Source organism: Artemia franciscana, chromosome 5 (genome assembly GCF_032884065.1).
Source record: "Artemia franciscana chromosome 5, ASM3288406v1, whole genome shotgun sequence".
In the NCBI taxonomy this organism is placed as follows: Eukaryota; Metazoa; Arthropoda; class Branchiopoda; order Anostraca; family Artemiidae; genus Artemia; species Artemia franciscana.
The window spans coordinates 4,501,618-4,525,324 of NC_088867.1; the positions used below are offsets into that span (position 1 = coordinate 4,501,618).

Here is a 23,707-nt window from a genome sequence, read left to right on the forward strand (position 1 = left end):
CAGTCTTTTAAATTTTTCAATAATAGTTTAAACAAGTTTTTTAATACTAGTCATTTCTTATAATTCTAGGAAGGTTTTTTTATCAATACTTTAATTAATATTTTAAATTAGATGGGTAGTCACATTTTCAGGATTTGATATTTATGCGTATTTCAGAAAGTTCAATTCACCTGGCTCTAGTAATTTCTTTAAAATAGATAAGAAAGTTTCTCCAGAAAGTACATGGCAAATGAAGTTGAGTTTCATTAGTAAAGAATTAAAGAGGCATTTGAAGAATTCCCAAATGTTGCCTTTTGGTATATTAGTGTGACTATATTTAGGATGACAAACTCCACACCAAAGTAAAAACTGACCCTCAAGTTGTCGGAAGAAGAAAAAAAATCTCTCTTTGGGCCCAATATTTTCCGTTATTGCATAAAGTGAAATGGTAATAGGGGGAATTAATTTTATGATATCAACTTTATTTCGGTATGAAGCAGAATACTTAGCACGGCAACATGTATTGAACTAAAAGATGCTGAAGATAGATTCTTAAGAGAAGAACACCATGGTTTTAGAAGGGGGGGTGAATTTTTTCGCAATGACTGATTTTAAAAATGACAATTTTTCCGAGAACGAAAAGAACTAATGACATTTGTTTCTGTAGCACGTTAAAAGATTCATCATTGAGAAATTTATCAACTATCAGATCCCATTAGTCCTGAGATTTATAGGTTATAAAACGAAGCATTTGATTCAGCTAAAAGAGAAGCGTTGATGAAGATCAAAACCTTAGAGGGTGTACCAGAATAGTACGTTTAAGTTATTAGCGCGATGCATGATGTAATATTCCAGTTAGAATCAAAATTATTACTTGGTTCTGTGCGAAATCAAGCGCCAAATCAGAGTTTTGCTTATTTTCCGATTGATAAGGCTTATTTTGATAAGTTTTGCCCTAAAGAACAGGGCAAAGGCTTTGGGAGGACATGGTGTTAAATAGGAAGTTCAAACCTTCAAAGATTTACGCGGTACAGAGGATTTGAGTGTCCTAAGTGTTTTATCAATACAAATTAATTTTCGGAGGTTTTGAGGGTTCAGAGTGTGAGATGAGGTTCAGAGTTTTCGTGTAAGCTATGGTTGGTTAGCTGGGAAAGATATGGAGAGTGTAGAGTTGACGAAGTGGTAAGGTTGAGCCTGCCTTTCATTTCCTAATTTTTGTTTTGTAAGATTATTAAAAATGGTACTATCATACTATCACACACATTCTCCTTAATTGGCTTAAAACAAAAGAGATTAAAACAATACCTGGGAAATAGATCCATGGGTTACGGTCTGCAACGGAAGGTGAGTCGGAGAGGAACTATAGACGTTTTGAAGGTGTAACCTTTGTAGGTGACTGGAGAGACCAATACTATCAGATTGGCTAAGGCTTTGGTGCAGCGGTGAGCCTGTAAAAACAAAAACGAAAGAAGTGAGGTCTCTTGAGTAAAAATTGACTAGATTGTGTTCCCTCTACCTCCACCCTAAATCCCAAAAAAGAAAACAACTTAGTAGATTCAAAATAAAGAATATTACTGCCAATCTTTCTAATTTACCAATACAAAAATGGAAAACAATAAAAAGACTTAAACCAAAAAGACTTATGCCAGCTTTGCCTCAGGCTATCTTTCTTGGCTTTTATTCCAATTAGCCATGCCTTGATTGCAACTTGATTTGAATTCAAATATCATCACATTTTTTTTCATTAGTTTTTTTATTCATGGAATAAATTTTTTCTTCATTTAGTTTTTAAGTAGATGTTTTAGTTAAAATTCAAATTAAACTAAAATTAAATCATTTTAATTAAATTTGATTTTCAGATTTTTAATCTAATTTACTTTATTAAATATAAAATCTAGGTTTGGCTGTGGAAAACCGGTGAAATTTATTTTTACCCCTATGGGTCGCATCAAAAAAAATTATGGCCGATAGAAAAATTCTGACTCCGCCATTAGACTCACCATGTCAAGATTAGAGGATGTCTATCCTTAACTCAAAATGAAATTTTTGTTCAAATACCAGATTTTGGCAGAGGATAAAAAAGGATAAAAACCTCTAGAGCTATTCATGGCGCAAAGGACGTCGAGTCAAAGTTTCAGCAACTGGGTCTTTTTTTGCAGGAACAGGTCGCAAGCCTTTTACCCACCCTTGCATCAGCGGGGGTCAATCCCTGGGCCCCGTATTGGCAAGCAGAGTATCAATGTGCACAAGATTTTGGCAGAGAATAGCCATCGTAAAATGCTTTTCAATGGTGTTGGAACTGGGGTAAAAATTTACAATGAACAATTTGACATGCCCTTTGTTTGCAGAAAGCAGGTTTCCTTTTGGTTAAATTGAAATATTCACGTTTGCTTTCACAAAAGATAACCTTTAGCTGAGCGGCTTAGATGCGCCGCGCCTATGTCGGCAGCCAACAAAATGTGACTAATATCATGATATTCCTGACAGTTATTGGTGACCAAGCCTGCAATTATTGGTGTTTACAAGACAGCTTAAAGCAATGAACAGCGCGGCCGACTTCTAAACCGCAGATTGCAGCTCTGACTCTCTCAGTTGTCGAATTTTCGTCGGAATGTTTTTTTCCATAGTTTATATCCTATAAATGACGTCACATATACTTGTAATAGTTATAATAAATATTTTTGAAAATTAATGTCTGGGTCAAATATCTTAAAATTCACACTAAAATCTAATTTGATTATCGACAGCATAAAATAATTTGTTGATATAAATACACAAAAAGGTTTGACAAATAAACAAAAAAGCAAATTTTAACTCAAAAGATCATTCGTTTTCATCGTTGAAGGTTAAAAGGCTGGTTGAACAAGTCCATCTTGACATCTGGCATCGTCTCATATGCCAGAATCTTAATTTTTGCTTCTCTTAAAAGTAGAAACACTGGTAAGGGCGAGAAGAGAGCATTTGAAGTTACCATCATTGGTAATACATACTGGAAGACCACGGCCCCTCCAAAGAGATATTAACATATAAAGTGTTGGTGGTATTGACCTTGGACCAAACATTTTGGCACTTACTCCCCACGGGTGGTACACTTGTCGTACCCATACTGGTTATAGTTATGTTTAGCCTGCAGCACGAATCAGCGTTGGAGGAACTTGTAGAATCCGTGACGCGTCAGAGTTGGTGTGACACCGTCGACCGCGACACCATATGCTAGTGGTATCAGGACTGACCCTGCCAAATTGCTAGAGTACAAATGTCTCTGTTTCCAAAAAAAATACGATTTTTGTATCTCATCTTAAACCTATTATTCTTACCCACGCAGCTCTTGAAAGTAAAATATTCCCGTTACAATGGGCTGGATTTCGAGACACAACCTGACGACAATTTAAGGAATATGACGATATTTCAGAAAATCAGGTAACGGAGTCTCTCAAACATTCTGATGATAAAAGTTTAAGGAATATGAAGACAATTTAGGGAATCACGCAAACAGAGTCACTGACAAGAGATACATGCGTTAGATCATTTTGTTTATTAGAATGCACTTTCTGTTACGACTGCATTTTTTTTTTTCAATATACATGTTTTTTTTAAGAAAAGGCTCTAGATGTAGGATTTCCTTTCAAACGAGCCCTCTCCCAGCATTCCACGGCCATTGGTTCGGTACGGACACCCCTTCTTCCCAAGCAATTTAATCTTCCTTGTTGCTCAAGATGCAGATATGTAGTTCTTCTAAACGGGGTTTCTGGCTATGATGATCCCGATGGTCTAGTTTTAATTTCGATCCAATACTATTTTCGACAGGTTTCATGCTTTTTTCGAAATTTCCAATAAATTTGTTTTTGGAGTAAACTTTTACCATTGAAATTTACGAAAATGATAGTTACCACTCGCTTCAAATGGCCATCCTTCCTCACTTGATGGTTTATTTTTTTTTTTTTTTCAGAAGACATTTTTAAATTTTCATTTAATAGGGGCTGTGGGCGTACCAACTGTTAGGTATATTGTCATACAAAATACAGATGATAATTCATTTACGTTGTTCATTATTAAAATTCCTAGGTTCCATACTACACCGCAACCATGATACTTAGGATATTTTCTAACATAGCCCAGCCAGTAAAGAGGGATTTACTAGAAATTTAGCACGATGTTCTGACACTGAAATACGTGAAAGCAACCAAAAACGCACCCTACTTTAGTTCAATCTCTTTTGACTCTTAAAAGGGCTGTAGAACTTTCAATTTCCAATCGAAAGAGCCCTCCCTTCAGTTTCAACAACCATCATTTCTATACACAGTGGCCCCAAGAAAAAAAAATGAAATTCATAGAGGCCACAACGTTCTTTAAGTGCCCCTCTACTAGCAGCACTTGACATTATGTTGCTGTTTCTCTCTATACTGCTTTACTGTTGCTGTTTCTCTCAATACTTCTTTACTGTTGCAGCTTTTCTAATTACTGCTTTACTGTTGCTGTTTCTCTCACTGTCATGTTACGGTCACTGTTAATAATCTTAAACAGGAGGTCAAAGGGCCAACAGGTTGAGAAATCACTCAATGTTTCTCTTTCCTCACTTTGGTATTGCGATTTCTCTAGGCCCCCCCCCCCCGCAAAAAGTAAAGGCAAGCCCGCTGGAATATATCTGAACGCAAAGCTTTGCTGCCAAAAAAAAAAAAACATTGTTGTGTTCTACAAATTTATTAACAAGGCCATAGCGGGGGAGAAAAAATACTTCTGATTATATAATATACGCAAAAAGAATCGAATATACTTTTTACCCAGTTGCCACTTTTTAAATCATTTCGTTCTCACATAAAAGCCTTACTTGGAATGGAGACTGGAGTGGGAGTGCTACCAGGGGTTGGTGAGGGAGGCGTTGGAGTCATCCTTGGCGATAAAGTACCACCATTGGATCCACTGCTTCCTTGCGAACCACGGTGTTGAAGGATTGCTTGCCGAAGTTGCACATCACAGCTAATGTTCCCACTGATACTCGAGCGCTAATAAAAAAAAAGAACCGTTTTAATTTATTATGACTGAAGAATTTGGAGTTGATTTCTCGAATTCACTCTAGATTTACATTACCTTTTCTCATTAAGATATGACACAATATCCCCTCCAAGGACAAAAAAGGCAAGACAAAGAGAAAGATACAGACAAAGGTAGCAATAATTGTGTATTTATTTATGTATGCATAAATCTTTTTCCTCGATAACGGCTACATATTTTTTGTGGAAAAATGGCATCCTGGGATTTTCTGGGCTGAAAAAAATGATCAAGATAGGTTATGAGTTTGAAAAAATTTGTTAAGAGCCTTAATTTGGGGAAAAATATTATGTGACGGACGTCATATTTATAAGCGCATTTTAAGAGCATGAATTACATCATTTCCCCACATAAACCTAAATTAACAATTGCTCAAAATGAATAAGCTGGACCATAAAATGAGACAACATCAAGAAAACAGCTTGAAAAATGTAAATCCGCAATGGGTGAAAATGAACAACCTAGACCATCAAATGTGACAGGACCAATCAGAGCAACAAAAGAGAAAAGGGCGTTAAAAAGATGTCTGAAGGAATTTTAAACCAAAAGCCAACAACACAAGTAAAAAACCAAGAAATATGCAGTTAGAAGATAAGCGACAGCGAGAATTAGGAGAATTAGGAAGAGTCGAAAACGAAAGTGAGGAACAAAGAAATATGCGGATAGAAGATATACCACATCGACAATCACAACGAATAAAAAACGAAAGTGACGCCTAATAACTTAAAACTAAAGAATAACGTGATGATTATACTAATACTCAAGAGAGAATCAGTACTAATTAAGAGCGAAATTGAAGGACGATGAAACATATGATTAGAATAGAACCTGTCAAAAATGACTGTGTGGTTATAAGACATACAAAAGCAAGCATCAAGACGCATCAAAGTGAAAGCTAAGAACATAAAATTATGTAGTTAGGAAACAAGCGAAAGCGAGAATCAGAAAAATTCAAAAATGAAAATGAAAAAGGAAGAAATATTACGTTGAAAGAGCAACGCTATCTCTATCTTCGGCGCCAAAAACTGTGGTAGAAAAACCAGCACAAACCTAAAAATATGCCGAAAACTACATACAAGCCATTGGGACACTTCAACATTGTATGAATTCACTGTGGAGCCCTCCATTTTTCTGAAGAAATAAAAGCAAAGAAAGGTGATTCATTCGGAGATTGCTGTTTGCATGGTCGAATTGCATTGCTACCTCCACAATTTCCTAGAAAATTGGTTTGCCTTTTCTAAGGACGTCACTAGCTCTCTAAAGAATTCCATAAACGAATCTGAAACTTGAACTCATGTTTCGCTTTAGCTTCATTCAACGTACGCAATGATCGAACCATCAATAGTCGTAATATTTCCAGCTTCTAAGTAAATGGACAAATTTGTCACAAAATCAATTGAGCAGCACAAGTACATCACAAACCCCTGAAGGTGATATTGAACCCCTTTATATAGCTAAATGTAATTTTTGGATCCCGATAAACGTGTTGAAGGACGCCTTGCACGTCCTTTAAATTTTGGGATCTCTCGTAACCTAACAGATCTCTTGGAAGAAATATTGCGAGACAAACTATGGCAAAGATGTCCTGCTACACTGGGACAACGGCCTCGGTGAGAGGATAGGCAACAATGAGAATCAATCTATACATGCCTGCCGCGTACCCATGCTAGGAGACCGGCGGCTTGTCACAAGTTTAGATCGTTATTCAAGAAATAGTGTAAGCAATATCATAATTCTTTCTCGGTGCATAGCTGGAACTGAAGTTAATGAATCCAGTAATCTTGTCCTTTCGGTACAAGCTACAGCAAAGGCTTGTCGTCTCAAAATCACATATTTAACAGGGAATAGAGGGCAAATGGCTTACAAATCGGGGCAAGAGTTTAAATTTGCCCCGTGAGAGGAACTACGGAGTTTGGAAGATGCCAAAGGTAATGAGAGATACCAAAGGTTTGGAGGGTGGTAATGAGAAACGCTTTTTAGTTTTTTAGGAGAAATAGACTTTTGACCTGCAATTTCACGACACTTTACGAGTCAGAGAAACATTTCGGGGACTGGGGAGGTTCAAACTGCACACACCCCTTGATACAACCCTAATCACCAGTAGCAACAACAAATTTGAACTGAACTACAAACGTTGGCTACTGTAAGTAATTTAAACAGTTCATCCGGTCCATTCAGATATATGAAACATAGCTAATTCTCAACCTTTTCTTTATGTTTTAAAATCGTATTTTGTTCTTAGTCTTCTGTATTGTAGGGGGATCCTGAGGACCAGTGCCATTCGAGGATATGGCAACACTGCATTACAACGGTTCCTAATTAATGGATAATTCTTCTTGGCTTTATTTTTTTTGCTGGTGCATTTTTGGCTGAATAATCTATTCTTGGCTATGTTGTCTATTATGGGTTTTCTTTCCTTTGTAGTATAATGTTTGCAGGGATGAATATAAAATAAGCCGGAGGTAAAAGATTGAGATTGCCTGTTCAGGAAGTCGACTTTTGTTGATAAAAGAGCGTACTCAAGTGTGGAAGGACCATGTAGTATAGGCCCAAGATTGCATGAGGCCTCCATTCCACTAGAGGTCCCCGGGACATCTTGCCGTCCAGTTCTAAGCCCCTTTAAGCGCTCTATGTAAACTTGACAGGAAGTACTAGCTCCTGATCTGCACCGAATGGGATTCGTGAAGCCAAAACCATTTTAATGACTTAAATAATATGAAAATTACGTTACAGAACGTACCAACTTCAAGAACTATCGTATTGACATTTTGACTGAGCAATATAGGTGTTTTGAACCAGACTTTCAAAGACTTACAAAAACCCATCTTTCAGGGTTAAGAAAAATGGAACTAGGTAGAAAACAGTTTGTTTTAGGGGTTAGAAAGATGGGGCACACAGACAGGAAGTAGGGTTATGATGAATAAGGGAGCTTCTAAGTCTTAGTTGGGAAGGTTTTAATAATAAAACTGTAGTTGCTCATTTACGACAAAAAATGCAAGGTTTTAGTCTATGCCTCTTTAGAACAAACTGAAGCAGACAGTAGTGACTCGAAGTAGTTTTGGCTGCAGTTGGAGGGAAAAACAAACAGGATCCCATTTAGAAAAATTTATCAGGGCTCTTTTGATGCCCAGGTCGGTTGATACAGGGGTGGATGGTATCCTAGCCTAGGTGAATCTGGTGTAGGGAAGGAAGACAAACAACGGTTACTATATACTGCTTCAACTTTGTAGGTATAATAAACTAGTTATAAGCCAAAATGGTACTTGGTCATAAAACGGCGTATATGGTGATCACATGATGGTAAAACAGCGAACCTTGTCGGTGGTGCAATTGCAAATTGAAGAGTGGCAGATTTAGCGCAAGGTACTAGAGTAAATAAGAGCGCCGTTATTGGTGGCAAAAGCAAAATCACCATTTACTGGTGTCTACAGTTAACCTAAAGCTGCAACTTAGGAAGGGTAAACTTTTAGGAAGTTATGACACTGGTAGAACCAGGAATTCGAGATTGACAGGAACTTTCCAGGGACACTTAAATATGAAACTGGAATGTTTACAGTTCTAAAAGCAAAAGATGGACGGAATAGATTAAGAAAGATAATTTACGAGGTAGCAGAAGCTGTCTTACGTAGGAAAGTTGAAAAAGCAGCTGGGAAAATTAGCAAAAACGCTTTAAGCATGGTAGAAAAGAGGAAGGGCTTTTATAAGAAGTTTTCTATCATAAGTGAATAAAGAAAAGTAAGGGGAGTAGAGAAGACATTAAATATAAATTCATAAGGTGTGAAATGGAGGTCACGAATAAAATTACCAAGAAAATTACCAAGGATTTTGATTGAAAATTAAAATTACCAAATTTTGAAGAAAATTGAAAATTACCAAGGATTTAGAAAATGCAGCCAGACGGCATCATAGCAACATACTGTATTGACATGTTAAGAAATGAAGATGAAGTGTTAAGTCTGGACTTGTCCTGGCTAAAGATAGAAACAGGGCCAGAGTTAGTGATAAGGGACGGAGTCTCATTTAGTGGCAAGGAAAGTGTCAAAGAGAGATAGGAGGACATTTTGAGAGTGTGTTAAAGCGTAATCAAGTTGAGGAAACAAGACTGAAAAAAATAATCGATAATTTGGAAGTGAAGAAAGATTTAGTATCCGAGGAAAAGTTAGAGACAGTACTGGATGGATTAAAAATAATAAGGCCTCAGGTGCAGATGATTTGAGTGTCCTTGATAAAGATATTTCCAAAATGAGTGAATTTTTGGATATTTTGAGTTCAGGATGCAAGAATAGGTTTGAAATTAATGTTAAGGAGACTAAGTCGCTAGGTTTAAACTGAAGTGGATAGCTTCATTACATGGGCAGCATTATTAATAAAGATGGTGGATGGAGTGAAGATGCAAAAGGTGGAATAGACATGGCCAAGGACTTTTTGCTTATTCTTTGAACTTGTACGAAGTTTGGAAGAATAGGCAGAAAAGTCTGTGAACCGAGATTAGAATTTGGAAGCTAAGGTAATGACAGTGGTCAAGTATCTTTCTGTAACGTGGGCACTGAAGATATGTTAAATGTTTTCCAGAGGAATTGTCTAAGGGTAGTTTTAGGTATCCATTTGACTACCGCATGTCAAACAAAAAAGTTGTCCAAAAGATGCGGTTCGATTACATTTTCTATGGTTATAATAAAAGAAACCTTCAGATGACCAGGACACGTTTTACGGATGAAGCATGACAGATTGCCAAAGACTGTGCATTCAGGCCATCTAGGGTCAAAAATAATTTGGGTGCTTTGAAAGGCTGAGGAGGGTTTGTTAGATTTTTTCAGAAGAAATGTTCAAGCTACTTTCTTAGGTACTAAGGTGTTGTCTTATATACTCGTTTGACTTACTCTTTGTTAAACAATAAGTTGTGCTTTAGATGTGGCTAAATCCCGCTTTCTATGGCTGTAGTCAAAGAAATATTATGATGGGTAGGCCGCTTTTTACGGATGAAGGATGGCACATTGCCTAAGAATGTACTGTTTGTCTAGCCATCTGGGACCAAACAAAAACAGGTTACCCCCAAAAAGGGTGGGAAGAAAGCATAAGAAAGGAGTTAAAAGATATCGGAACTACATTGAAGGGGGTAAAGAGTGAAGCATTGAATAGAGGGATGGAGGAGGAGCGTACCCAGCTGTGTTGGCTTCAAGCAGTTTTGTATAGCAACGATTAGTTGTAGTAGCGGTGTTCCAGTTTTGTCTACGATTTTTAACCAATATTAGAAATTTTCTCATTCCAATTTTTGGCAAAAATACCGCTATTTCTGACTGTTTTTTTTTTTTCAAAAGGAATTGGTTTTGAAATAGTGTGACATGGTGGATTAAAAGTATCATCAAAAGTAGAACATTTGTAACACATACATGGCTGTTCCAATAGCTGTTGAGTTGTTCAACATAATATAGCTGTTCAATAGATACGAAAAAAACAAAGTTATTATAAAACAGAGGAATGGGAGAATGCTCGTAATAAAAAATCTAAAAAGAGGTTTGTTGACTTTAAGCGTTTGTCGACTTTTAAAGTCTGATAGAAAGTGAAAACTGATTTCCACGTTGCGGCTTTTTTGGAGTTGGAATACGCTCTTACCTAACCACTGTAAGGGTATGAAAAAAAAATGCTATGAAAAAAAAACGCCAAAAAAATATTAAAAGGGTGTAACTAATAACTACCTTCATTATCTTTTAACTGGATTTAATTCAAAATCTGATTTTGACATTATTCTTCAATATAATAATTTTACAAAATTTCAAGTATTAAGCAAAAACTTCACTTAGGAGTTTTTATATAGTATAATAATTCTAAATTTTAGTTGAAGTGTTTTAACTTAGTTAACTAATTAAGTAATTTATAGACTGATAATTTTTGAGATGCGTCAAAATTTCCGATTTTCTACTTGTGTATTTGAGATAATCAAACAGTTCGTGGTAACGAACTGTAGTAAGGAGCGACCCGGCTCAATAGTAACCAAAACTCTAAAAAATGGAATTTTGATACCAATAGCTATATCAAAAGAATCGCATTTCAATGCTGGTTTTAAATATATAAGTTTCATCAAGTTTAGTCTTACCCATCAAAAGTTACGAGCCTGAGAAAATTTGCGTTATTTTAGAAAATAGGGGGAAACGCCCCCTAAAAGTCATAGAATCTTAACGAAAATCACGCCATCAGATTCAGCGTATCAGAGAACCCTATTGTAGAAGTTTCGAGCTCCTATCTACAAAAATGTGGAATTTTGCATTTTTTGCCAGAAGGCAGATCACGGATGCGTGTTTATTTGTTTTTTTGTTTTTTTGTTTTTTGTTTTTTTTTTCCCCAGGGGTGATCGTATCGACCCAGTTGTCCTAGAATGTTGCAAGAGGGCTCATTCTAACGGAAATGAAAAGTTCTAGTGCCCTTTTTAAGTGACCAAAAAAATTGGAGGGCACCTAGGCCCCCTCCCACTCTAATTATTTTCCCAAAGTCAACGGATCAAAATTCTGAGATAGCCATTTTATTCAGCGTAGTCGAAAAACCTTATAACTATGTCTTTGGGGACGACTTACTCCCCCACAGTCCCCGTGGGAGGGGCAACAAGTTACAAACTTTGACCTGTGCTTACATATAGTAACGGTTATTGGGAAGTATACAGGCGTTTTCAGGAGGATTTTTTTGGTTTGGGGGAGGGGTTGAGAAGAGGGGGATATGCTGGGGGAACTTTCCTTCGAGAATTTGTAATGGGAGAAGAAAATTTCCATGAAGGGAGAGCAGGATTTACTAGCATTATTTGGTAGGTCAGTTTAGATATAAAAGTTTAAATATTTCAACTTTGGGCCAATCTATGGCGAACATACAGATGGAAGCTCCAAAAATCACCCCGAAAATTGACCACATGCCTGAAATTAGATTGTGCATATTAAAATGTGCATATTTGTTCAATTGAACATCACTTTCATGATGCCCCGGAAATTTCGCCTTGACACGTTAAGCCGTTCCAAAAATATTGTTGATGTGTGCATTTGACACCCTTTTCAACTTAATACTCTAAGCTTTACACGTGAAATTAGCTACACTTTGATTTATGATAATATTTGCTTGTGTTAATTTTGAGATGATTATTGATCTTAATTTTTTTACTTAATTATTACTAACAATTAATAATTAATTATTCATGAATTAATTATTGTGGAGAGACAAAATAAAACATGCATTAATTCAAAAACGTTCAGAAATTAAATAAAAGAAAAATTAAACGGAAAGTAAGGAGCGACATTAAAACTTAAAGCGAACAAAATTATTCCGTAAATGAAAGAGGTTGTCCCCTGCGCAACTCCTCACTCTTTACACTAAAGTATTTTTTTAATTTAAAAAGTACAGCTGGAAAATAATAACATGCATTACTTCAAAAACGTTCAGAAATTAAATAAAAAAAACAAGTTTTTTAAACTGCAAGTAAGGAGCGACAGTAAAACTTAAAACGAACAGAAATTACTTCGTATATGAAAGAGGCTGCTTCCTCATCAACGCCCCGCTCTTTACGCTAAAGTTTGACTCTTTCTCTCAATTCTTCTTTCTAAAACAGTAAAAAACTTTAGCGTAAAGAGCGGGGCGTTGATGAGGAAGCAGCCTCTTTCATATACGAAGTAATTTCTGTTCGTTTTAAGTTTTACTGTCGCTCCTTACTTGCAGTTTAAAAAACTTGTTTTTTTTATTTAATGCAAATACAAGGACCATGCTCTGCAACAGCAAAATAGTAGAAAATACTTCATTATATAGTCGAAACAAACAAACTAACTTCTTCTTCTTCTAACACGAGCTGTCTTTTCAGGTTTATTCCTTCGCAAGATAAATAAATACGAGAAATAGGTGACTTAATGAAAAAATAGGCGTTATTTTGACATTTAAAAGAGGCAAAATTAATACCATTAGGTCATACAGAAGTGAGCTAGAAGTACCTTTAAATTGTGGAAATTCTCGTTGTAAAGATTTAAAGTCAGACGTTAAAAAGATTATGCGTCAAAGGCGTTAAAAAATATTGGGCACGAAAGACGTTAAAGGTTAGGTCCTACAGAAGTCACCTAAAAGTACCTGTAAATTCTGGAATTCTTGTTCTAAAGATTTAACGTCAGACGTTCAAAAATTGGACGTTAAAGGCGTTAAAAAACACTAGGTGTTAAACCCGGGCTTAATTAATTAAAAATTATTTAACCCGGGCTTAATTAATTAAAAATTATTTAAGACTTTAAAGATTAGGCCCTATAGAATTCAACTAACAGTGCCTATAAATTGGTGAATTCCTGATGCAAATTTTTAACGTCACCCGTTAAAAAGATTAGGTAATAAAGGCGTAAAAAACGTTGAATAGCAGGTCCTACATAAGTTAAGTAAAAGTAGCTGTAAGTTGTGGAATTCTTGTTGTAAAGATTTAACGTCAGACGTTAAAAAGATTAGGCGTTAAAGGCATTAAGAAGCATTAGGTGTTAAAGACGTTAAAGATAAGGTACTATAGAAGCCAACTACAAATGCCTGTAAATTGCGGAATTCTTGTTGTAAAGATTTAACGTCAGACGCTAAAAAAATTAAGCGTTAAAAGCATTAAAAAATTAGGCATTAAAGACGTTAAAGATTAGGTCCTATAGAAGTCAACTAAAAGTACTTGTAAATTGTTGAATTCTTATTGTAAAGACTTAACGTCAGACGTTAAAACGATTAGGCGTTAAAAAAGATTAGGCGTTAAAGGCGTTAAAGATTAGGTTCTACAGAAGTCAAGTAAAAGGACCTGTAAATTGTGAAATTCTTGTTGCAAATATTTAACGTCAGACGTGAAAAAGATTAGGCGTTAAAGGCGTTCAAAAGATTAGGCGTTAAATACGTTAAAGATTAGGTCCTATATACGCCAACAAAAAGTACCTGTAAATTGTGGAATTCTTGTTGTAAAGACTTAACATCAGACGGCTGACTTAACTGGCCAATAGAAGCACAGCCATCGCTGGCTCTTCTTTGAAAGGAAGGTGGAGGAACAAGAGAATTATCTCGTACTCCATGACCTTCTCTTCCTGAAAAAAAATGTGCATCTATTATTATAAAGATATATGACAGTCTATCTTTTTTAAAATACAAATTCCTGTTTAATCAGTATAATTTAAAAACCGTATTAATTCTGTAAAATTAATGTACAGTCAATAAATGTTTGCTGATTTGGACATAAGAAGCTTAGGAAATTAACTTCAATAATATTTTCTGACTGGGTTATCCTTTTTGATAAATTCTATGACGTAAGTAAAACAGTTCAAAATAGGGATGAAACCTTTTAATTGACAGTAAATATATATATAAAATTATTTAACTGGATATTTCGAACAAATATACAGTGTTTATCATCAGCAGTAACTTACTGCTGATGATGAACACTGTATATGCGTTTGAAATATCCAGTTAAATAATTTTATATCTATTCGCTGTCAATAAAAAGGTTTCATCCCTATTTTGAACTGTTTTACTTTCGTCATGGAAAGGCAGTGTGGTCTTCGAAGTTATCTACGTCGGATAAATTCTATGTACGGAAAGATGAATTACTTGTCCCCTACAGTAGAGCAATACAACGGGGACAAAAGGAACTTCACTCGTGTTTAAGGGTGAAGCTAAGATATAGAGGAAAGATTGACTTCGAGAGATTTTTTTTTACTTATTTTACTTTTTTTTTACTGGCTTAAAGCAGGAAATAGCGTTGGGTTGATAGAAGATATTTAAAGCCACGTTATAATAATAAATATAAGTGCTAAGGTTAAAATATCACTTGACTTAAGAAATATCACACCTAGAAGTATATACACATCTGGAATTAGCCAGGAGTAGATAAATTAGAAAGCTATGTCTAAATCTTTCACAGATTTCCATCACTGCAAACGGAATAATTTTAAATGAGGAAATCTTGATATGAACTTAAAAAATAATAGCAAAACTCAAGTTTTTTCGAACTAAAGGATTTGTTTAACTTTCTCCCTTTCTACTACCTTACACCATATCCTCACCACTTGGCACCATATATCCTTAATCTTATTGCCTACCTTACTGAAATTGGGAGAAGAAAAAATATGTTCTTGAAAAAAGCATCAGAAGTTACTCTCCCCAATTTTTGAGGAGGAGCCAGGGAGCAAGTTAAAATGCAGAAAAATCTAAATATTCTAGCCTCCTAAAGCTTGCACTTTTATTTGCTCTTTTTGGCACAAGAGCGTCGCCTGTGCAATTCTTTTCTTTTGTATTCTTTCATTCTCTCTTTCTTTATTCTATTCATCTAGTATTCTATTCTTTCTTCTTCTTTTTTCTTATTCTTTCCCACATTAAAGTGTCTAACAGTATGTTCCAGTCCAATTGATAATTGAAAGGACAGGTCTAAAGATAGAACTTTTTCTTTTCTTTTTTTTTTACAGAATTATTTGACATATCTTGTACATTTTCTGAGGCTAGTATAAACATAGGTACCCAGAAAAGAAAGGTGAATATATTTTTTGGAAAGAAATATGTCTATGCTTAGAACTCTAACATTTTACTTGGAACTGGTTCATTCAAGTCAATCTTAAGAGGATCTATTGTTGATCTACTGGAATACTAATGCTTAAGAGGAGACATGGTACTTCATCGAACTATAAAGTTAGGTATTTGATTTACTCCTTGTTATCGTTATTACTCCCTTAGGGGCAACGTAATGAAGAAACTCACCCAAGACCGTAGTAACTGGAAACCTAGGAACGCGTTCGGAATCTAACGTTATTAAATGACATGTAAGATAATGAGATACAACAAAAAATGTCCAAATATAAAACAACAGCTAAAAACCATCCCTAATTTTTGAGTGCCTGTTTGACAAAGGACAGACTCGGATTAAATACAAGAAGCTCAGAATAAGAAAGATTAACTCTAGTTTTGTCTTATCATTACCCAGTATATAATATTCTGAGCTTGACGTGCTAGTCCAAATAGCTTGTTTTTGTTGGGTTTGAACTTTACCCAAAACAAATGTTTAACCAAACATTTTATGGAGTTCAAAACTTAACGACAATCTTTTAGTCAAATATTTCCCTAAAATCACAATTTATGGTTTACAATTTACAGGGCCCAGCTCAATCTCCCTCGGGAAAACTCTCGCGACGGAAATATTCCCCCTCCCTCGTGGAAGATGCAGCAACACAGCTTTATAGTAAAATATTGTACTGGCATGTTAATAAATTGAGAGGGAGTAGTCATTCTGGACTTGTCCCAGTTAAAGAAAGGAACGGGGCCATATTTAGTAATAAAGAAAGGGTTAAAGAGAGATGGGCAGAACATTTTTAAAATGTGCTAAACCGAGATATAGCTGCAGGAAAAGACATAGAGGAAAAAGAAAAAGTGTGTGAAACCTTTGATGTGAAGGAAGATTTGTTTTGTAAGGAAGAAGTAGCGACAGTACTAAAAGGATTAACAAATATTAAGGCTCCAGGTGCTGATGGTGTGGTAAATGATTTTTTTAAATATGGTGGCTCTGAGGTTAAAAATAAGTTACTGAAGATTACGAATATGATTTTCGAAAAAGGGGAAGTGTATGGTGATTTTAGTAACACCTTAATTAAACCACTGTATAAGAAAAGTGTTAAGAGTGAGTGTGGTAATTATCAAGGCATTAGTCTGGTCTCCGTAGGTAGCAAATTACATAGTAATATGACACCTACTGAGAGGTGCTGTAGACAAAGTTTTAAGAGAGGAACAGTGCGCTTTTAGAAAAAGTATACGATTCGTCGACCAAATTTTCCCTCTTAGATTAATAATTAAGAAATTCCTGAGTTACCAAACACCTTTGGTCTCTCGTTTTATACATTGTGATCTAGTGTTCGATCTGTTATGGTGGGCGTTTTCGGGCAGAAAAATCTCTTCCTAGCTAATTTATCTACTATGGGTCGCATCCCTGTAGTAGTATAATATTTGTAGGTATGAATATATAATGAGTCGGAGGTAATAAGCTTGAGAGGTTATGTGCAGGATTTCAACTCTTGATGATAGAAGAACATCGCCAAGTGCTGAAAACCATGTTGTGACCAAGATGGGCCCAGGATTGCACAAAGCCTCCAACTGACTGGAGGTCCCAGGGACTTCTTGCTGTACGGTTCTAAGCCCGCTAAAGCGCTTCAGTGTAGACTTGGGAAGGTGGGTTGGTCCCCATCCTGCACTAGCATCCGGGACTATTGCTTTTCCTGGCGCCAAAATAACTTCATTGATTTGAAACTTGGAAAATTGGAACTTGGAATGTTAAAACGTTAAAAGATGACTATCGTATCGACATTTTGACTGACGAATTCAGACGATTCGAACAGGACTTATTAGGAGTTTCAGAAAATCATTTCCCGGGGACAGGACCGTCACGTATAAGGGGAGAAGGCGGACCCCCTCAATGTTTTTGGTGACTCGATGAAAAAAAAATCGGTAAGATTCTTTATTCGGTCCAATAAAGACCACGAGAATACTGAAATGTCATCTACGGAAATTTCAAACTTGGTCGGTAAGCGTAGCAGTTTTATCGACTCCTGTCGTGATTTTACACATGGTATCACAACTTTCCATTTGGTTAAATAAACAGCACTAAAATAGTGACATGATATTTACCGAAATATAAATCTCGGTTGGTAAACACAGCGGTTTTACCGACTCATGCAGTGGTTTTACGTATTGTATACGAGACTGATTTTACGCTAATTATTGACAAAAGACAGTCGGTAAAAATGACCAGTCAGTCGGTAAAATTTCTAGTCCCCCCCCCCAAATTTTGGCTAGTGACAAAACTACCTTGGGTAAGTAGCATGAAATTAGGTAATACAGAATTTTTTTTTACTCGGGCAGAAAGGATGGGGTACATACAAAGGGGGCAAGGCTTATGATGAATAACGAATCTGCTAAATCCTGTTTAGGCTGGGAGGGCATTAACAATAGAATACTAATCGCTCATTTTTTGACTAAAAAGTTCAGGGGGTCAATTGCATATGCCCCTTTAGGACCGACTGATGGAAGTACTAGTGGCTCAGATGAATTTTACTTACAGTTACAGGAGGAAATAGACAGGGTCCCAGGTAGAAATATGGTCATTCTATTAGGAGATTTTAAAGCCCATGTCGGTACAAATAGGGATATATAGTATCCTAACCTAGATAAATTTGGTGTAGGGAAGAATAACAGCAACGGCTACAGATTATTGCAGTTTTGTATGTAAAAGAATCAAAACATACAAAATTTTGTATTTAAATAGTTACAAGCATGTTTGGTAATAAAATGACCCATAAGTCAACATGGTGTTCACGTGATGGTAAGACAACAAACCTTATTATGTGATTGTAAACCGAATACTGGCAGGATCAATACAAGATACTAGGGTATATAGGAGTGCTGTTATTAATGTTCAGAGCAAAAACCACCAGGTAGACCATCTGGTAGTGTCTAAGGTAAATTTAAAGCTGAAATTTCGGAACAATAACTACCTCCCGGGAATTCATGATGTTGTTAGACTCCAGGATGAAAATTTGAGAGAAACTTTCCAGGAGCAGTTGAATACTAGGCTGGAGAGTTTAAAATTTGATAATGTCGAAGATGGATAAAATAACTTTAGGAAAACAGTTTGTAAAGTATCTGAGTGATAGATCATATGAAAACAAAAGGAATGTTGAGAAAGTGGAGAGAGCTTTGAAATATGAATTAAAGAGGTCTGAAGTGGACACCATGGATAAAATTGCTGAGGATCTGGAAGATACAGCTAGGCAGTATAATAGTAAAATATCGAACTGGCATGTTAATAAATTGAGATTGAGTAGTCAATCTGGACTTCTCCGAATTAAAGATGGAAACGGGACCACAAAAAATGATAAGAAAGGTTTAAAGAGAGATGGGAGTAACATTTTGGAAAAGACATAGAGGAAAATGAGAAATTTTGAGATACCTCAGATGTCAAGGAAGATTTGTTTTGTGAGGAAGAATTAGAGAAAGTACTAAAAGGATTAAAAAATACTAAGGCTCAAAGTGACGATCGTGTGGTAAATGAGTTTCTTAAATATGGCGGCTCTGGGGCTAGAAAAGTTACTGAAGATTATGAATTTGATTTCCCAAAAGGAGAAAAGAAGAAGTACCTAGCAATTTTAGAAAATCCTCAATCAAACCACTATATAAGAAAGGTGATCAGAGTGAATGTGGTAATGATTCAGGCATTAGTCTGATCTCTGTAGGCAGCAAATAACTTGGTAATATGATACTTATAGACTGAGAGATGCTGTAGACAAAGTTTTAAGAGAAGAACAGTGCGGTTTTAGAAAAGGTAGAGGTTGTGTCGACCAAACTCTCACTCTTAACTTAATAATGGAAAAGTGCCTGAGTTACCAAACATATTTGGTCCTGAGTTTTATAGATTATGAGCAAGCGTTAGATTCTGTTGATGGAAGAGCTTTACAAAGGTTTTTCCCTTGTATAGTATACCAGACAATTACAAAAGTGATTAGTGATTAAAGCAAATAAAAGCTATGTAAAACAAAGTGACTAGTGCTATGTACGAGAATAACACTGGTGCGGTTAAGGTAGGAAAGAAGGTCAGCAGCTGGTTTCACATCAAATCAGGAGTTAAGCAGGGTTGTGTTTTATCACCCATTATACGGATTATTTTGATGAATTTTGTCTTAAGAAGCACAGGAAAGGCGATGGGAGACCATGGAATCAAATGGGGAGGAAAAACTCCCGTAGACTCAGGTTACGCTGACGGTTTAAGCATCTTAGATGAAAGTATAAGCCAAATGAGTGAACTTTTAGAGGTTTTGCGAGTTCGGAGCGCTAAAATAGGTTTGAAAACAAATGTTAAGACGATTAAGTCACTAAGGCTAGGAATAAGTGAAGATGAAAAGGTGAGGTTGGGTAACGAAAAAATTGATCAGGTGGGCAGCTACACTTACCTTGGTAGTATTATTAGTGGTAATAATAGTATTATTATTTATTATTATTACGGTGGGAATGGCGAAGATGTTAAAAGTAGAATATCCAAGGCTCAGGCTGTCTTTCGACAGCTAAAAAAAAGTTTGGAAGAAGGAAGATAAGTGTGCAAACCAAGATTAAAATATGAAAAGCTACAATGATGACAGTTATCAAGCATGGCTCTGAAGCATGGGCGCTCCGAAAAGCAGATGAAGACTTGCTAGATGTTTTCTAGAGAAATTGCCTACGGATTGCTCTGGGTACCCGGCTGACTGACCGCATTTCAAACAGTAGGCTGTATGAAAAGTGTGGTTCTCCCCACTTTCTACGGCTATAATGAGAGAAAGGTTAAGATGGTTTTGTCTCATTCTGCGGATGAAGGATGATGGATTGCCAAAGATTATCCTTTTCGGCGAACCGTCAAGGGCTAAACGAAAAGAGGGTCGTCCACGGTTGGGGTGGGAGGATGTCATAAAGAAAAGATTTGAAGGAAATGGGAGCTTCCTGGGAGGTTTAAAGAGGGAGGCTGTGAATAGATTGGGATGGAGGAGGAGCGTACATAGCTGTATTGGCCTCAGGTGGCTTGGTACTGCTGTGAGTTGTTAGTAGTAATAGTAGTATAGTGACAGCGACAGCGTGACAAATAAAAATACTGAAGTTACAAAAGAATTTTGGAATAATCTACCTATATTCCAAATATAGATGTTTCTTATCTTGCTTATGCAGATGACATTTTACTTTTGTGTAAAAATAAGCAAGGTCTCTCGTTTATGGTCTCAAAAGTTTCACGTCTATTTTCCAAAATTGGTCTTTCTCTTAATGTTGAGAAATGTGAATTTGTAGTTTTTAATAATCCGACTTCCTCTAATGCTCCCTTAGCTTGCCGCGGTTTTTCTATACCCTTTGTTTCCGCCTTTCGGTGGTTGGGTATTACTGTTAGAAATTCAATTTCTTGCCTACGGCAGTGCACTGTTCGTGATCTTCAAAAGAAAATTCAAATGGGCTATTCTAATATAGTTGCTAATCGAGGGAAGTATAATAGATGTGCACTCGGTAGACTATATGCTACATTCTGTGATCATTCTGACCTTTATCTTTCTAGTCTTTATCCCCTTCTAAAAAAAAAAAAAGATGTTAATCAGATTCGGACTTTTTATTTCAGATATTGTAAATTTTTACTTTATCTCCCCCCTTGGTATAGCCATGGGAAGATAATTCGTAAGTTTGATGTCCCTGATATAAGTGCAAAGTTGGCCCTCCTGCATGGAAGGTTGTCGGAATCAGCTTTTTATCGTTTATCGCCTCATCATCCTTTGGCCCGTCTGTTTGGTTAATCTCATTGTAGCGTAGTGTTTTTTCTATTTGTAGTGTATTTTATTTGCAGTGTATTTCATTTTTTTTTGTTACTCCACAAGTGCCATTACTTGTTATGATGTGGGTTATAAATAAATTACTATTATTATTATTATAGGCAGAATTTATGTTGCAAAATATCCTAGGATTTATTTTACATTCAAACTTTACTCCATTATTCATTTTTCGGGGGATTGAATTTTCATAACATTATAAGATAAAGGTTTGAACTGCGACCACGGAAAAAGTTTTTTTTTTTAATAAAAATTTGAAAAGAATATAAATGAGGGATCTAATGATACTACTTTTATTTTATTAGCATGTTGCTTTTAGATTTTTCAACCATGTCAAATTTACCAATTGGAGTTGAGTGACATTAATGGGAGGTTAAATGGGAGGTTGCCTATATTTTTGTTACAGGTAGAATATTAAGAAATTCTATTCTCGGTGGCTGCTCAATTTACACATGGGGGCGAATCAGGAGAGCGAATCAGCGTATCAGGGGGCGATTTTTTCGCAGAGAGGGGATTTCTCCGCGAGAGTGATTTTCCTTGGAATTTTTTTACGGGGTCAAAATTTCCCTTGTAAATTTTTCCTGGGGTAGAATTTTCCCGGGTAAGTTTTTCCCAGGATTGGGTTTTCAGGAGGGGGGAATAAGCCTAGTACCGTAATTTGTGTTGTCTTCTGAATATTACCCTCGGAACAGAAAGCCTTTTAATTGGAACAAAAATTTTCTAATTCATTTTCTACCCATTATACTTGACAAGAGACAGGAAGGATTTTTTCTTCTTCCCTGAAAAGTGGAGACAGGAACTGAAGCTATTAAACCTTGAATAGCATATCTCTGGAAGAAAGCAGTCATGAATTCCAAAAACAATAAAAAAAAATAGAAAAAAAAGAGTCGATCTACAGCAAAACCGTGGATGCGTAAACATTGTCTACAAACCTGTAAAAAACTACTTGGATGTCTCTAAAAGATCCATTAGGGGATTAAAATGGATCGCTCGTTTACCCTTCATACTCAATAATACTAAAATAAAAGAAAAAAGAAAAAAAGTAAATGAAAAGCTACCTAGGTGCATTCCTTCAACAACAGTGGTAAGTCCACTCCGTCGGACCTTACCCGATGTTTTACTCCACTGCATATTAGGCATTATGTTATTTCCGGGTCCGGGCATTTGAACCGGACCAGAGGTTGGTGGAGTATGCTGTCGCTTCATACGCTTTTCAACCTCATGCACTAGCTCAGGACTAATTACTACAAGCAGGAAGGAAAAATAAGGACAAAAATTAGCACAACAGAAACAAAAATTAGCACAAAGGGATGCAAAATTAAACAAAAGCGAAATAGGCACAAACACTTTTACTTGGTGAAAGTTTCAAATTATTCATCTAGTCAAGATATTTATAAGTTTAAGAATTACAGGCTAGTGTCTAACGGCCTGTTTTTACTAAAAAAAAGCATCATTCCGACTCATTCCTCAATTTCTACGTTTTATTAGGGAATGATATTAATTTTATTTAACCGAAAAGAAATAAACAAACTTTTCTTGTTTTATTAATGCATGATTCCTTCACTGTCTAAGCAAGTTAAGGAATGTTGAAAATATGCTACAATAGCCGATTCTGGTGCGTCAATCCATGAAAATTTGGGGAACTTTTTTCCCACAAAATGCAAAAAAAAAGGCAATTTCCAGTGAAAATACCTTACAAAAGTATCTTTAAAAATACAGAGGGGCATATTCCCCCTAATTGACGTCACTGTGGGCATTGAAGGAATCTTTCCTTAATAAAATAAGAATTTTTTTTAATCCCTTTCAAAGCAGAGTAAGAGTTGTTTAAGTTTTACGATAAACTTTGACCTTTAAGGTCTCTACTAAAGACTCATCTCAACCTGTATTTTCTCAAATATCACCGTACGAGCTGTTGAAAAGGAAATCAATAACAAAACTGCTTTAGCTTACCATTTAATATCTTTTTTAATTCAATAATTAGATTAGTAAGGATGTTGATATAATTTGGCAGCATATTATCGATTCTATACATTTTATTAAGTTTTTATGATTTAACTTATATTAATTATATCCCCTATCTTTCATTATATCTTCGATTCAGCACTGGAGCAACTTAACAACGCTTTTTAAGCCTTTTTAAGTTGAAACAACTTAACAACACTAAAAAATATTATGAGAAAGTCAAAGTTAATACAACGCTTCTAGTTAGGAAACATGATATAAATAGCCTGTAAAATTAATTTGAAATAAAATTTAAATTTGACGTTACAAAAAAAGAATATAAAAAATCAAAGTACCACATTGAAGCTAAAAAGCGTTTCATTGTGTTCATTGATCTA

At 35.8% G+C, this 23,707-nt stretch overlaps 1 protein-coding gene across 2 annotated transcripts in view; it reads right to left on the bottom strand.

Annotated features, from left to right (window-relative positions):
- Positions 1–23,707, bottom strand: part of LOC136026903 (serine/threonine-protein kinase SIK3-like) — a 136,123-nt gene that overhangs the window by 9,784 nt on the left and 102,632 nt on the right. Inside the window, exons 14-17 of one of the 2 annotated variants that reach the window (XM_065703724.1) lie at positions 22,427–22,612; positions 13,942–14,087; positions 4,808–4,982; positions 1,285–1,427 (exon numbers count right to left, since the gene is read on the bottom strand). In XM_065703724.1, the coding sequence (XP_065559796.1) occupies positions 1,285–1,427; positions 4,808–4,982; positions 13,942–14,087; positions 22,427–22,612 (650 nt within the window). The remainder of the gene's footprint in view (positions 1–1,284; positions 1,428–4,807; positions 4,983–13,941; positions 14,088–22,426; positions 22,613–23,707) is intronic. The other variant, XM_065703726.1, reaches the window with a different exon arrangement.